The sequence below is a fragment of the Heliangelus exortis genome, chromosome 24, assembly GCF_036169615.1.
Source record: "Heliangelus exortis chromosome 24, bHelExo1.hap1, whole genome shotgun sequence".
Taxonomy (NCBI): Eukaryota; Metazoa; Chordata; class Aves; order Apodiformes; family Trochilidae; genus Heliangelus; species Heliangelus exortis.
In genome coordinates this window covers 1,028,197-1,043,845 of record NC_092445.1, presented here as the reverse complement: position 1 = coordinate 1,043,845, position 15,649 = coordinate 1,028,197, and the positions used below count along the sequence as shown (strand labels likewise).

General features: G+C 45.7%; 1 protein-coding gene across 50 annotated transcripts in view; it reads right to left on the bottom strand.

The window, feature by feature from the left end:
• EPB41 (erythrocyte membrane protein band 4.1) overlaps positions 1-15,649 on the bottom strand; it is a 90,338-nt gene that overhangs the window by 17,572 nt on the left and 57,117 nt on the right. For 9 of the 50 annotated variants that reach the window (XM_071767873.1, XM_071767874.1, XM_071767875.1 and 6 more), the window contains exons 12-19: positions 14,260-14,376; positions 12,800-12,928; positions 9,962-10,173; positions 8,177-8,233; positions 8,007-8,051; positions 7,139-7,201; positions 4,109-4,288; positions 3,011-3,046 (exon numbers count right to left, since the gene is read on the bottom strand). In XM_071767873.1, the coding sequence (XP_071623974.1) occupies positions 3,011-3,046; positions 4,109-4,288; positions 7,139-7,201; positions 8,007-8,051; positions 8,177-8,233; positions 9,962-10,173; positions 12,800-12,928; positions 14,260-14,376 (839 nt within the window). Of the gene's footprint in view, positions 1-1,632; positions 2,590-3,010; positions 3,047-4,108; positions 4,289-7,138; positions 7,202-8,006; positions 8,052-8,176; positions 8,234-9,961; positions 10,174-11,684; positions 11,796-12,799; positions 12,929-14,259; positions 14,377-15,649 lie in introns of those variants that run through there. The other 41 variants (XM_071767880.1, XM_071767914.1, XM_071767901.1 and 38 more) reach the window with 30 other exon arrangements.

The following is a 15,649-nucleotide window of genomic DNA, read 5'->3' as shown; positions in this document are numbered from 1 at the left end:
CCACAGCCTTCACCATCTTTGCCTTAGGTCTTTTTCCTGCAAGCTTATCTGCCAGCTTCCTAAAGAACACTGTTCACATAGATACAGACCTATAAAGGGTACAAACACGTGTATTTATATATATTCACATATTTTAGTCCCTGTACTAAAGAAAGGTTTGCTCCTTTTACTTCTGTGCTGCTGGAGCAGCTGCCAATGCTGATGGCACTGGTGGCTGTTCCCAGAAGTAATTGTGTCTCCACCAACCCTCCAGAGAAAGCAAGAGAAAGCAGATTACTACCAAAAGGAGTTGGCTCAGCTCATCCTATAATTACTATATACAGAAAAGAAGCCCCTTAGACACAAAGTCCCACCTTTCCTCCAGCTTGCAAACCAGTTCTGCTCAGCCCAGCTGGGCAACTGGGTCTGGAGCCTGTGTGGCTCAAGCAGGTTAACTCAGACACATGGGAGCATCATCCAGACATTTACATTTGTAGGCAATAAACAACGAGAGGCATGCAACGTTTTTTTGTTAGAGAAGTCAAAACAATTGATGGCTTTAACATTAGAAGCAGGTCCTGATGTGGTCAAGTCAACATGCTAACAGGAGACATCCCCAGCACCAGGGTTCCTCCATCCCCACAACCTCAGCAAACATGTGGCTGTTAGTTCAACACAAATTCAACACATCTGAAGTGCACCAAGACCACCAGATTCAGGAAAAAAAAAAAAAAAAAAAAAGATTAATCTTATGTTCACAACAAGTATTTCCTTGCAATTCCTACAACACGATGTATTTTCTTGGGAGTGAGGGATGAGAGGGAAGCTGTGATGCTTTGCAAAAGGCTTCTCCCACCAGGAAAAGGGAAAGCTGCCTGTCCCTGTCTCTATGTTAACACTAACAGCAGCATTGATAACCAACACTTTTTATTGAAATGCCAACCTTAGTTGCCTACAAAAGGAGTGGTTATGGATTGGATTCAGCAGGTTGCCACAAAGCCTCTTTTTGGACCAGTATCAAAAGTTCTTCAGCTTGGGAATAATCTTACATTTCAAAGAGCAAGCTCAAAAGCAAATCTTCAGCAACTGCTACTCAAGTCTACAAGGGCTGAAGAAGCCAATGTCTCCTCCCATGGAGCTACATCCCTGTCTGCCCTCTGCCAGCAGTCAGGAACATGGTTCAGAGGATTGGCTTTTCCACAGCAGGAAACTTCAGAATGGACCTGGCAATCCATGACCACTCCCTGCCAGGTCCCAGGTCCCAGCCAGACAAGACACACAGCAGGGTCAGCAGGATGGTGGGGGGAATGTCCCTTCCCCAGGACAGCAAACTACGGAGATCAAAGACCAGGACAAGGAAGATGCAGCAGAGGCTACGGCCAAGAATTCAGGAGCTTTGGTCTTGAGGTTTCACCATGACCCTGTTGCCACTCAGAGAAAGAGCAGCCACCAAACAGTCAGTGCTACCACCAGGAGAAAGGACATCACAAAGGGAATACGTGGAGAAGGAAAAATGCTAGAGTACAGCTGACACTTTTTGAGTGATTTCTGCTCTTCAGGAATTGCAATAGAAACGTTTGGAAGAGTTTCTTCACTTGCTTGCCGGGGAAAGGCTGTCTCAGCAGATATCTCCTGTTTTTTAAGTCTGTCTTCATCCTGTACTAACAGAGGACGTTCCTGTGTCTGCTTTCGTGGTAGAAGATCAAGAAAGACAGAGAGAGATGAACAAAAATGACAGATGGAAAGTGCCCAAAATGATACTTGGAGGTGTGCAAAGCGTTAGGACAGCTTTCCTCTCAAAGTCAAAATAAACCAACCCTGGAGAGCAGAGCCACTGGTGGCTTGGTCACTCCAGCCTTAAAGCTGGGAGATCTAATCCCCTCTGACCAGCACCTGGAGCAGGATCACGAGTGTTTTGTCACAAAGCCCTGGATCATGATCATGCATGTTTGGCACCTGCCCTCCCAGAAAAGCACACATTCAAAACTGGTTTGGAATTGGAATGGCTGAGAAAAAAGTTGGGAGGCCTTAGAAATAGAAATGGTGTCGTACAAAAGATGGTCTCTGACAGTTCCCCCGTTCTACAGTGCCCTTAAAAAATAGCATTTGTTAAGTATTGGTTGAACAGCCAGGCTGCAGTGCAGATACAAAATGCTTTTCCAAAGTTCTCACGACGGTATCAAAATTTCGACCGTTTCGAAAATTCTACTGGCACAAGTGAAAAGTTGTCACATCTTAGAAATCCCACGTGTGGAACAAGCAGGATGGCAGTAGGAGTATTGCAAACCCCTTAACATTTTGCTCCTTGTTTTAACCCTCTTGTTTCTGGCATCTAAAGAATCTAAACCAGCCAGAACGAGCAAACCATCAGGTGGAGGCTCATGCAAGGGCTGTAGCGCTTTTGCTGAAGAAAGAAAAGATTGTGGGCAATGTTGGTGCTCTTAACTTCCCATCCTTTTAGGGTGCCAGACCTGGTCGTGTCTAGGAGAGGAAAAACTTGGCTCTGAGCTCTCTGAGCTGAGCTAACCTCCTTTGGTCAGTGTGGTGCTTTGGGAGTGGATCTTTGCACACCCCTAAGTGACGAGTATTGGGGAGAAAGTAGCTGGGAGACTGGGCAGCAAAAGAAAACATAAAATGCAAGAGTAACATGATCATTAAAACAAACAAACAAAAAAAAAAAACAAAAACGGAAAGAAAGACAACATAGAAAGAACAGGGTAGAGTTAAACTTTCATAATTGTTTTTCTCTCCGAGTACACGGTTACATCTTTCATGCAGCTTTTTTGGGGGTTTGTTTTTTTTTTTTTTTTTCGAACCAGCCATGCACCAAAATAAGCAAAATCCAAAGCTGCAAAAGCTGCAGCAGTGCAAGAGTCCTCTGGGTGTGAGTTATGAAAACTACTTCATGTAGCCAAAAGAAAACATGTTACCCAGCAGCTGCTGTGGAGTTTTTGCTTGGTGCCATTGCAATAGCAAAAGTCTGGTTCAGAAGCACATATCACAACAGCAGCTTTACCTCAAGCCCACCAACCTGTCTCTCAGAAGATAGGACAGTGACTTTCTTGACCTGGACACACAAAGCGTGTTAAGGTTCAGTTGTCTTGCAATAAAAACACAGAGGAAGAGCAGAGAAGCAGCCCCTGGCAGAACACCCTCTGGCCCCTACAGCAGGGTTAAGGTACCACCAGCAACAGGAGAAACCCATTGGCTTTGAACAGTCATTTTCCACCCTTTTCAGCATCTGTAGGAAAACACCTTCCCCTGCAGGCCCCTCTCAAAGATGCCTTTCTGGAAGTTCTCACCTTCACCTCAGAGCAAGACCACTTCAGAGAGGATCAGATTCAAAGGGAATTTCCAGAAATGCAAGTCCAGGGCTGACACCAACCCTCAGGCTGCTGTGGCCCCACTCCAGCCTTAGATGGGGAAAGCCCCCAGGACCCACTCAGTGTAAACCCCAGCTCCCCAAGATCCCACAACGTGGTCACCATGCAAGAAATTCTTCATCATAACCAAGAATACAATTCCTGAACTCGAGCTCTGGAGCTCGAGGGCCCCTTCAGCTCATCCAAACATCCATAAACCCCATGGCACTGTGGGCAGAGCTCTGCTACCCAAATTCCTGCAGAATTTACACTGAGAATCAGCAACCTAAGAGGAAGGATCATCCAACAACGGGTTCAACAATGTAACTCCAAGGGAGTAAGGATCAACCTTGTTAGCTGATTTGAGGGGGGTTGGTTTTGGGTTTGTATCAGGGAGAACTATTTCCTGGCACCAGGAATAAGCCAGGCCCAGAAAAGCCATGTGAAGTGTATTCTAGGACCACAGATGAAAGTGACACCAGGAAAAGCAGAACTAAAGCCACGTGAAGAATTCCTACATTCTTTTCTACTAAAAAACCCCATAAAAATCTAATGTTATGACACTGTGACTGAACCACCAACTTCCTCACTGACGTTAGAGATATCAAAAGTCACCACAAAGTATTAAAATTCAAGAGAAGCAAAAAACTAAAGGGGAGCTGAAGCTCGATTCATGATAAGCAAAAACCCAAAGGGACTTGAGGCTCAATCCTAAGGTTACAAAGCTACTCCTAGTTGTAGGGCAGTAGCAGCCCAGAGGTACTCACTCCATCCGTGCCCGAGGGAATCTGCCCGTTGACGTTGAGGGTTCGGAAAGGAGAGTGAGTGGACAAACGTTTGTCCCATTCACTGGGCCGAGGTTCTGGGACAGACTCCATGAAATTCTTCTTCAGTTCACTGATGTTGGCGTGATGCTTCTTGATTTCTTCTTGGGTCTTATCCAGATCCTAGCAGTAAAAGGGAAAGGGTCAATGAGGTGACACCGGCACCGGCACCGCTGCCTACGCTGCCCCATAGCAAAGCTGAGCTCAGCAGAGTTGTTGGAGACTTCCATCAATGGTGCTCACACTGCAAACACACAATGGGAAGGTCCTTTCCCTCCCCTGATTCCTCTTGGATCAACTGGGAGTAACTGGGATAGACTGGGCACGGAGCAGGGGCTCCTCCAGGAGCAGGAGGTGCCAAGGTTCAGCTCAAGCTACACCAGCACAGGTGACAGCTGAGGTGGAAGAGTTTGCCCCATATGGTTTGGGTTTAAAATTTAATAATGGGTTTGATTAGGTTTGTTAATTTAATGCCTTTAAATTGGGTGGGTTTGCTTTCCTTGCCCTCTGCTAGCCTCAATAATTAAGGTTAAAAACACAGTTAAATGCTTAAGAATAGATTTTCCCACTCTTATTTATTCTCTTCATACCTGTTTCTCTTTCATCCTACCAGGAATTATCTTTGGTCCCCAAATATCCCATTACCTTGTCCCCCCCCACACAAACTCTCATCTCATCCCTCCAAGAGCCACAGGAGGTTTTAATTTCTGTAAGAAAGATGAGAGGCAGCCCTCTAAAACCAAACTGAGAATTTACTTTCTGCTGGATCAATCAAGAAACTCCTGCTAAGATTCTTCATCTGGACCCAGCCAAATTTCTGCTCTGTGAGGCCAGCTCACAGCAGAAATACAGACTTCAAGGCAAGCCAGCTCTTTTTAATTTGTTTCAAACCAGCTTTTCCTTGCAAGCAAAACAAGAGTTTGTTGAAAACAAAGCTTTTGCATTAAAAAAAAAAAAAAAAAAAAAGGCTTAAGCCAAACAACAGCTTTTCTGGACAGTGCCAAAAAGCAGCAAGCCTCACCCGTCAGAAAGGGGGAAATGAAGGTCAGTAAAAGCATCAGTGGGAAATGTCACTATTTTTGTGTTTCTAGTTGGTACTTGGCCCATTAGTTTTAGAAGATGGGGGAACAAATACATCCCTGAAGGAAGGTGCACCCCAGAATCTGTGCCCCTGCACCACCCTCCCTCTGCAGGGCCACAGCCCCCAATGCCTCAGGAACAACATTGGCTCTTTTTGGCACTGTTGTGGGGGGAGAAAAAAACAAGTTCTGGCAACCATCCTGGATGAAAACACAAGGCATGTATCTGCTAGGTAGGAAATGGAAAAAAAAGCATAAAAAAATAAAAGCACAAAATAAATCTGCTGTGGACTCCAGGGGAAAGCCCTGCCTGGGTCCAGGAGCCCTACAGCTGCTCCTGGTTTGGAGAGGAGAGAAAAACCACCTTGGCTGTCCATCACTGCACAAGAGCTGGTCCTGGGAGGGTTTGCAGAGGAGCTAAAGCCACGAGGAGCTATGTGGAGCCACAGTGGGTCTTGAAAGCATCTGGAGGAACAAGCTGAATAAGCAGTAATACTTTTCTCCTCCTGTTTTGCCCTTTTTGTAAGAACACGGAGCACGGAGCTGTAAAAGGCTTCCAATAAAACCAAATGGCAGCTTCAGGAGTGTGAGTTCTGCTGGAAAAATATCTAATCTGCCAGATGTATGGATTACAAATAATAAAGGAGTGAGCTGCTGGGTGGGGTCAACCCTTTTCTAGGAGGGGGCTGGAGCACCTGCAACAGAAGTGGTGGGGAGGGCAGCAAAGAGGGAAGGGGCTAGAGAAGGGCTTGGGTGCCAGAGCCAAGTGTTGCACTCGCAAGAAAAAGGGGTTTAGAAGCAATGAAAACACTCTGCTTGGGGCTGGAGAGATGGGAGGGCTCAAGTGGGGTGAAGGGAAGAGCCAGGCAGAGGCTTTGCAGGGCTCTGGTGGCAGCCAAACCTTGCCTGTCGTGCAGCAGCCCCATGGCTGAGAGCTTGAAGTTGAGGCAGTCAAAAATTTAAAAAAAAAAAAAAAAATTAAAAAAAATCCCATTCAAAAGCTGCAAAAGTTTGACAATTGAGATTAGAAGGCAGTTAAGGTCACTTCAATCGCAAGAGAGATCCCCAGAGGGAAACCCTACCAGCTGCTGGTGCTGCAAGTTTGAGGAGAAACACCACAGGAACAGAGTATCAGAAGCCACAAAAGGTTTTCTGTAACACAGTGTCTTAAAAAATGAAAATATATGATTGGCATGGTCTGTTCTGAGACCGTGCTTGGGTGAAACCACGTGAAGAGGGTTCTCGAAGCCCAAGGGAAGAGCTGTGTGTGGAGGGATGAAATGGCTTCAAACCTGCACCCCTGTCACCTCTGAGGGGACCTGGGGGGGATGCAGGATGGGTCAGGGGAGCATTAACAATGCTGAGAGGGGCAGAGGATTGCAGGGATGCAAGAATGGCTGCAACCCCAACAACAATGTCCAAAAGGAGGATTTGCTTCTGCCTGAAGCAATGTGGACATTGTGGTGGCCTCAAGCATTTTGCCATTTATCCAGGCTTTGGGAGTTTCACAGGGTGGTTTTTTCCCCCAAGGAAAATCATTTATTTGAACCAAGGAGAAAGTGATCAAAGAACCCCTCACTGTGATTGATGCTGCTGTGAGCACCCAGGGGGTCCAAGAGCAGACCTGAGCTCTGCCAATCATATATTTTTAGGTAAGAATGAGAGAATGAAAGTCAAAAGAGGCAGAAGGAAGAATGCCTGCACATTTTCATGTTTACTGTCACCATGCAAAAGCAGATTGAAAAGAAAAAAAATGAAACACAACCAAACCAAAAGGTCTTTCATGCAACAGCATGCAAAAACAAAGGCAGCAGCAGAAGAGGAAGAAAAAAGTTGAGCAGATGCAGAAGGTTTAGGCAAACGCAACTGAAAAAAGCTTCAAGTTCATACAAACCTCCAACATTAAATTGCTATGCCTGATATAAATGTTTTCACCATCTAGCCTCTTTGATCTCTTCTGTGAAAATGAAAAGAAAAGGGGGAAACAAAAACAAAACAAAACAAAACAAAAAAAAAGAAAAGCAGAACAAATTAAAATGTTGTTCTTGCGGGACTGAACAAATTGGCAAATTAAAAAAGTTTAATCAAGGCTGGGAGAGCAGAGCTGAGCCAGGGTGGGGACCCAGCCAGGGGGCCACCACCAGGACATGGGGGGGTTCTTGCTCATGGAGGATGGGGAAATGCAATGAGACCTTTAAAGAGACAGCTCCCAGGGTCATTTGCTTTCTCCTCTGTTCACACTGCTGGCCACAGGCATTGGTTTTCTGGGAAGCCCTGAGCCAGGTCACAGCTTCCTACTCCTGCCCACCCCAATCTGCAAAGCTGTGCTGCCTGCTGTGCCTTCTACAAGGTCTCAGTGTGCACAGGAACTCTGTCTAACACACCTTTCCCATCCAGAGTATGTCCCCTATTACTTAAATCAATTTTTTTTAAAATTACTTTTTTTTTTTGCATTTCCTGGAATGCATGCTCCACAGTTTTCTCTGGTTTCTAACTTAATTTGGTACAGAGAAGACAAATTTTATAAATCAACCCAAGTGTGTTTCTCTCAAACATTCCACATGCAGAATTTTTGCAATCAAGACTGCCTATGGGACAAAAAAACTACTGATCTGAAAATCAAATATTCGACAGTTGCAGCTTAAAAAAATTAAAAACTGACCCAAAGCCCATCAAGAAACTGGAGCACTGTCTTTTTAAACAGGTTATGGATGCATGAGTGATATGGCAAGTTTGTTTGGTGAAAGTGTAAAATGGCTAACCTTCCTCATTCTTATCAGCTCTTCCTCTTTTTCTGCAGGCTGCTGCTGTTGGGCAGTGATAAAAACAAACAAACAAAAAAAGTTGTTGGTTCATTTAGCTATGTTGAACCTCTCCATATAAAATTATTTTTAAAAAAAGTGAACAACCTAGCTGTATTATTAGCACAAACCTGGGGCTGGTCACCATTCGTGGTGGGGACTGTGACCTCAGTGTGCGTTTTCCTCACCTACATTTAAGAAATAAATTGGTAAAAACATTTCTTGTTAGTAGACTTGTTTCAAGAGACCATTTAGTTTTCGAAACACGGGTGCATCAAGTTGGTTTTGAAATGCTGGGGTGAACATGCAAAAACCAACATGCAGCCCTCTGGAAAGAGTTAATGACACAGCAGCTCTGGACAGTCTGTTAGTGAACAGCACAGTTACAATAATTCCTTCAGCTTCAGAATTATTTGCATTTGAAACCAGTGCTCTCCAGTGCTTCTGAAGAAGGGCTTCCCCCTTGCTTGAGCTTTGCCAGGCAATGTTTTCAAATTTCACTTGCAGCTGGATCTCTCAGAGAAATCCATACCAAAAGCACCATGCTCAAATTAAGGCAGCAATCTCAAAAAAATAAGAAATTATTTGTTATGATCAGGTATCATGTACACAGTCAGTGAGAAGAGACAGAGCTATAAAAATTTAAACCTAACATGGCAAATTAACTTCCTTACTGGCAGGAGTAGAGAACCAAGACTGTCTAAACATTTTAGGGGAAATAGTTTAGGGAAACTGGATTGCCAAAATACTCTGAAGGTGAAAGCATCGGTGGGTGTTAGAAACAGGGTAAATTTGGCACACAACTTCCTCCCACATCTACATTTAAAGAAAAAAAAATCCAGTGTTTAAGCATTTAGGAAAAACCCTGCAATAAGGGAGATGGGATGAATAAAATGTTTAATTCTATGGAGGGTGAGCAGCTGTGCAGGAACAGGGACTGTGTGCCATGATGCACGCTCCAAAGTGCCACCCTGAAGATCCCTTCAGCATTTTAATTTAAAAATGACTGATATCACACAGGCCACAATTTTTTTTAAAGCCACTAACTGCCTTTTCTTCACCTCCATCTCCCAACATTAATTCATAGTGACCTCCCCTGGAGAATGTCATACAAGACCCACTGCATGGTATGAAACTGCACAAATGTGACCCCAGTAGTGCTGAGAGCAGCTCAATATTCAAATACTGTGAAAACTTTATCTTGAGGCAAACACCTCAGCTGGAAGGTTTCTGTCCTTAACATTTGCAGAATTTGAAGGATTCTGTAGTATGAACAAGAATGTTTCTCATTATTTCTACCTACAGGAACAACACACACAGATCAACACCAGCAGACATCTCAGACATTTGTAAAAAGCTCAAATACTATTTAAGAAAATTTCATTTCAATAATAAGACCCCCAAGGTCTCAACAGTGCCATTTATAAGCAACGTTTTCATCCAGTTTGCAGAAACATAACAACAGCTCTCCCAGAGGAAGCCTATCAATGTAAAAACATTTGCATCCAGACACTGGGCTGTGGAACAGATCCCTATCACTGATTTCACTGGAATTGCTCCTGCTGTCATTCCAGGAATCAGCAGAGACAGCTTAGCAATGGGGGAGATGCAAATTCAATTACCATGAAATGCTATGCAACCCTTGCCAGCTTTTTTAACAACCACCAAGTTGCATTTCAGTTGACTGCAACCACCAGAACCCAGCTTGCCCTGCACCTCCTCTTCCCTTGCACCCAGAGAGTCAGGGCTGGGATTTCCTTGGGACCCAAACTGCAGTACCTCACTCCCACCTGATGCCTGGGTGAGGAATTCTCCTGGTTTGGACCCGGAGGGGTAGATGCCCAGAGCTGCTGCTCTAAGGAAGCTTCTAGAGCTGCTGCTCCAGCCCAGCTCCAGCCTCCTCTGCTCTGACATACCTTTGATGCATCTGCTGGCTCTGGCTTGGCTTTCTCTGGTGGGATTTCTTCACGCCTCACATCAGGTTTTGCTGGTGGTTTTTCTACTTTAGAAGTGGTGACCACGTCCTTCGGGGCAGGCTTAGCAGGGACTGGTTCTGCAGCTTGGGTCTGAGCAATGGCTGGGGCAGAGGTGGGACGGGGACTCTTCTCAGGGGTTATCACGGCCACTGCTGAGGATGGGGGAAGAGACAGACACGGAGAAGGTTCAGAGCAGGTAACGTTTCTAAAGCACCAGGTAAAGCCTTTCCAAATTACAGTACTGTCATTTTAAAAGAAAAGGAGGAGGGAGGAAAAAAAAGGGAAAAGAAATAAAGATGTTGAGCAAAGCAGCTCGTGCGTTTAGTACGGGAAAGTTGAGATTATTTACCTTATGGTTGAAGTAAAATAAAACCCCACACCAGATGGTTTACAAAAAGCAAGCTTGCACTCTGCAGAGAAGCCACACCAGAAAGGTAAATCTAGTTTTCACACTGTGCCAATAATTTCTGGGCCCTTCACACACAGAAGTCCATCTGAACCCAGCTGCTAAAACAGTAACGCTCAAGAGCTCTGGAGAGTTCTTGGGTCACTGGCATCTCCTCAACCAGAAACAGGTGGTTTCTAGAAAGGTAACACGGGCTTTCCCCCACCTCCCCCATTTTTCTGGTGATTCAGACCAAAAAATAATAATTGACAAGCTCTGTAAAACTTTACAGCAACTTCCAGGTGGGTTTCAAAGCAGGCGGGGGCTGCGCATCCCAGGTGGGTATGTGCTGCTGAGATGATCCCCAGCATCTCCAGATCAGTGACAGTGCAGAAATGAACAGCATGCTGCCAAAAAATCATCTCTTGGGAGGATGACAGTCTTAAACACAAGCATGAGGTAAACATTTCATCCACTGCTCTCCCCTTCAATTCCTGACTTCCCAGAGAGTTCCAAATCCCTGAAAAACCTGACACCTCTGGAATGACCAAACCAATCCTGTGTGACAAAGCAAGCCCAAATTAATTCAGTGTGCACCCACAGATGCAGTAAGCTAATTGGTTCTCCTTGTGTTGGTTTTTATGGCTGTTCCACTAAAAATAGACCTAGTCACCTGAAATGATTCCTTGGACACAGTCTCATGTTCCTCAAGTCACAGTTTATGCAGCAAGGGTCACACTGTGTAACTTACCCCAGCCAATGCTAGGTTACTAATGTCCATCCAGCTAGTCAAAGACATGAGAAAACTTTGTGTTAAAAAAAGAAATTGTAATTTTAAGCAACTCCTCAGTAAGAATTCCTTTTTCACAGAAAAGGTAACAGCACCTCATCTGCGCGAATAAAACGCGGACAGAATACAGTATCCATGTGGCCAAAAGCAAAAGGTGGAGGGGCTAAAAAAGAACCTTATTTTTCAGAGACTGAAATTACACTTTCTAGACAAACTCCCAGACACCACAGCTTGCTGAAAATCCACACTGAGAGCCCCAAAACCACCACCATTTCCATTATCTCCCCCTCTCTTTGGCCCGGCAGCTCATTTCTCTGAGCCAGATGTTGTGACATCCTTTCAGGAGGAAAACCAATGCCGTGTCCTGGTGTCATTTATGCCACAGAAGCAGTGACAGCCACTGGGGAGGTTGTACAGAGGGATGGTGAGGTGGCAGGGACAGTTGGGATAAGGAGGATGCCGGGTGTGCAAAGCCCTGGTGGTGGTACCTGGCTCCTGTGGGACCGGCTCTAGTTCTCTCCTCATCACCATTTTTTCGTTCTCCTCCTCCTCCTCCTCTTCAATTGGGCTTATCTCAACATTGCCAAGAGCAGGTTTGGCTAAAAAAGTTATGCAGGTGTTAAAATGCCACCTCGAAGACCAAGTTGCAAAGGAAATATTGTAAATCATCAGGGTCACCCCTCTTCAGGGACTCCTGCTTCTCTCAGAGTATCAGTACATGGGGAATATAACAACAGATGCCAGAGTCTCCTTTGATAGACAGCAACAAGTTCTGTGCTGTCTGGAGCTGCATTACTTTAGTTCTATTCTCTTGATTTACTACCTTCACTTATTTTGACACGAGGCTTTAAACTGAGTAAAAAGCACTGCTCCAAGATATGAGATTGAGAACACCCTGGCCAAGAACACTGTCCCTACTGAAAAGAGAAGTGTCAAGAGGTGGAAAAAATGCAGGAGGTGAATGAGAAAAGGGGGCAGCTGCAGCAGGAGGCCCTGGATGTGCCAGGTCTGACAGTGGCCACAACCCGTCCCGTGGGACATCCTCGAGTCCAAGTGCAGGAGCTGGCTTAGTGTTTGTCACAATATTCCAGAAAACAACTGAAGTTCCCAGCTACCTCCCTCTCCATCTTCCATGGGACAGATCCCTATCCTCTCCCTGCAGTGCCCAACCACTTCTGTGCTGTGTCATTGTGATGAGGCTCTGGGAACCTGCTCCAAAACCCCTCCCCAACCAGGGAAGAAGCTGGCTCCTCAGCCAAGAGGAAAAGAAGAGCCAAGTGACCTCCAACAGTCCTGGAGCATACAACCTGATTTCCAGGCATTCAGGGAACAATCCTTACACGGAAGGGCAGGCACAGAGAAAGGTTAAAAGGCCACTGCACACTCACTCGACACGCAGCCAAAGCCACCCCAGGGCACCTCCCCAGTGAAGCATCACTGCTGTATTATAGCACACTTTGCAGAGCCCACTGTGACCTGAATGGCAATAAAACACCAAAGCACACGAGGCCACCTCTGTCCTACAGCACTGCATCACTTCAAGCCAGCAGGTGACAGCACGGGTGGCTCTGGGACCTGGTGCTGAACGCTGCTGGGGCTGTACCTGACCGCGGCTGCAACGGCTCCAGGAACTTTGGCTCAGCAACAGGAACCTTAACCACCTCTACCTTCTCCTCCTCCTCTTCCTCCTCTGCAATGGGTTTCATTTCAAAAGTTTCAAGAACGTGTTTGGCTAGAAAGAGGTTTGCAGGTGTTAAGGGAGGGGCTGGAGAACCCCTGGACACACGACAGTTGCTGCAGCAGAGGAAAGAGCGAGAGAGAGGAGATCCCTCTCCCAGGCAGCAGCTGGGAACAGCAAGGAGGTTTTGAACCAGGCAGCTTAATAGTATTTTTTCACCACCTAACTGCCTATCAGTCTGCATAAGGCTGAAAGATCCAAGAGTTTGTTGGATGAGAGGGGAATAAACCAATATAAATAAGGTTTGCAGGCTCTTTGCTTGGGCACAGCTCCCGAGTGCAGTACCAGGACAGGCTCTGCCTGCAAAGTCCAGGGAGATGCAGGTGCTGGCTGGTAAAATCCAGGAAAAACACATCTGGGCTCCTCTAGATAAAAACCTATATAAAAAACCAGCAGCTTTAATTGGATGTACTTGAGTGAACAACTTCAAATCTAAAAAATTAAGAGCATACAGCCACCTAAACTCCTGTCTTAGATGCTAATTCTCTATCTTGTGTTTTTAAAGCATCAGGTTTTCCCTGCCAGGTGATGCTGACAAGCAAGAATTCAAGGCCAGACCATGCTGGAGAGACAGTCTGCCACATTACTTTATGAAAGCTTGGTCTAGGTTTCATACCAGAAAAAGAGTGATGCACGCTGTAAAAAAAGAACAGGGTGGAAGAAGTACAGAATGCACCTGCATACCAATTATCTCCATCCCTAATGCACCACAGGCATTTGCTGTTTAAATGATGAAAACTGCAAATATTTGACAACACTGCTGCTGTGATACATTTATTAGTATTCAAATATGCTGTTGTACCTACACACTTCTTAAGGGCATTAATATTTATTAACAGTATCTATCTGAAGAGAAATATAAGCTCCATGTAGCAAAGCAGGTGGCATTTCTCATAACCTAGAAAATTTCCTTTGAGAAAAAGACCCTGAATGAGCTTTAAGAAATGGCAAGCAGGTCCCGGGATGAAGAATTTCAGAAGCTTTACAAGAAGTTTCAAAATCAAACTTCTAAATTTTCTCATCCACACATACAAAATCACCTGAATTTATTAAGGAGACAGTTCTCAAGTGCCAGCACACCCTAAAGTTTTGCCCACCAGCCCACAGGAATATCATTCTAAAGAAGTGCAAAGTGGAAACCTTAAAAGTCTCCCAGAGCTGGGGTTCTGCCAGACTGTCTGTCCTCTGACTGGGAAAGTCTTCTTGTAAAGGAACAAAAAAAGAAAGCTGCCAGATTTGGTGAAACTCGGGGAGTTGTCAGGAACAAGCACGTGAAGGACAGGAAAGGCACCACAGGAGAGATGCAGCCACCACCACAGCTATACCTGGCTTCTCTCGGATCTGATCCACGGGTTTTGGTTCAGGAACCTCAACCACCACCACCTCCTCCTGCTTCTCTTCCTCTAGGGCTCTGAACTCAACTTTTTGAGTCGCACGTTTAGCTGAAGAAACGGGGCACATGTTAAGGACTGCCCAGACAGCCAAGGGAAAAGGGCTGCAGGCTTCAAGGGGCACAGAAGCATTACATTCATGGGCTGCTTTTTTCCAAGCTCTGACATTCAGCTGTGGGATTGGAGAAATTTCTCTACTGACCTGGAGTCTGAACAGCGTGGCCAAGGGGCAACCAAGAGCTCTGGTCCCCTTGCCCCCATGGATTGTGCCTGGGTCACTGGGCACACCTCGACACAGGCAAGCTGGTGTTGTGCTTTGCTGTGGGGTACAGAGCTCAAACCAAGCAGCCTTTCCATTCCCAACTCCCAAGAATGAAGCCCAAATTTGGGGTGTCACTGAGCCCTGAACAGGAGCAAACAGCCTGCCTGCTGCTGGCCACAGGGGCTGGGGCAGCCCTGCTCCCTCTTGGGTTGCAGCAAGACCTGGGGGCTCAAAGGAATGCTGCTCCTGATCCCTGGGTGCAAAGGGATTCTCCCTTTAACCTGGATCCTAGTTTTACAAGCACCCCATGATCCAGATCAAGGGGAGCAAACTGAGGCACTCCCCACTCTGTGCCTCTGTGCCCCCTCCCTGCTGCAATCAGCTCTTCCAAAAATGTCAGTGACAAACCCACCTGACCCATCCACCACAAACACCAGCATTGCTTTAACAGATGCTGAAAAAGTTTCTTCAAACACTTGTGGCAAAAAAAAAAAAAAATCTCCCCTCGAGGAAAATAATCAATTTAGAGGAGCTATGTGAAACAAAACAAACCCTGGAATAGCTCTGCTCCTGATTTGCTGAGAGGCAAATGCCTTGTTGTGATTGAACGAGGGAACATCTTCACAAACAACTTTGCCATAAGCCTTCAGCACCCACCTACATCCTTTTTTTCTCAGTCAGCTCTTGCCAGTGCTACGATTCTGCTTGCATTTGCATTCCAGACATTGTATTAAAGTGAGAATCATAGAATGGTTTGGGTTGGAAGGGACCTTAAAGATCACCAGAGCCAACCCCCTGCATGGGCAGGGACACCTCTCACCAGCTCAGGGTGCTCCAAGCCCCATTCGACCTGACCTTGAACACTGCCAGGGATGGGACAGCCACACCTTCCTTGGGCAACCTGTTCCAGTGTCTCAGCACCCTCAAATTAAAGAATTTCTTCCTAATGCCTAACCTAAAACTCCCCTATTCACGTTTTAATCCATTTCGCTTTGTCCTCTCAAGACAAACAGCGCTATTGTTGGTTTCTTAAACAGCAGGGAGTTTAGGTGGTTATTTAAG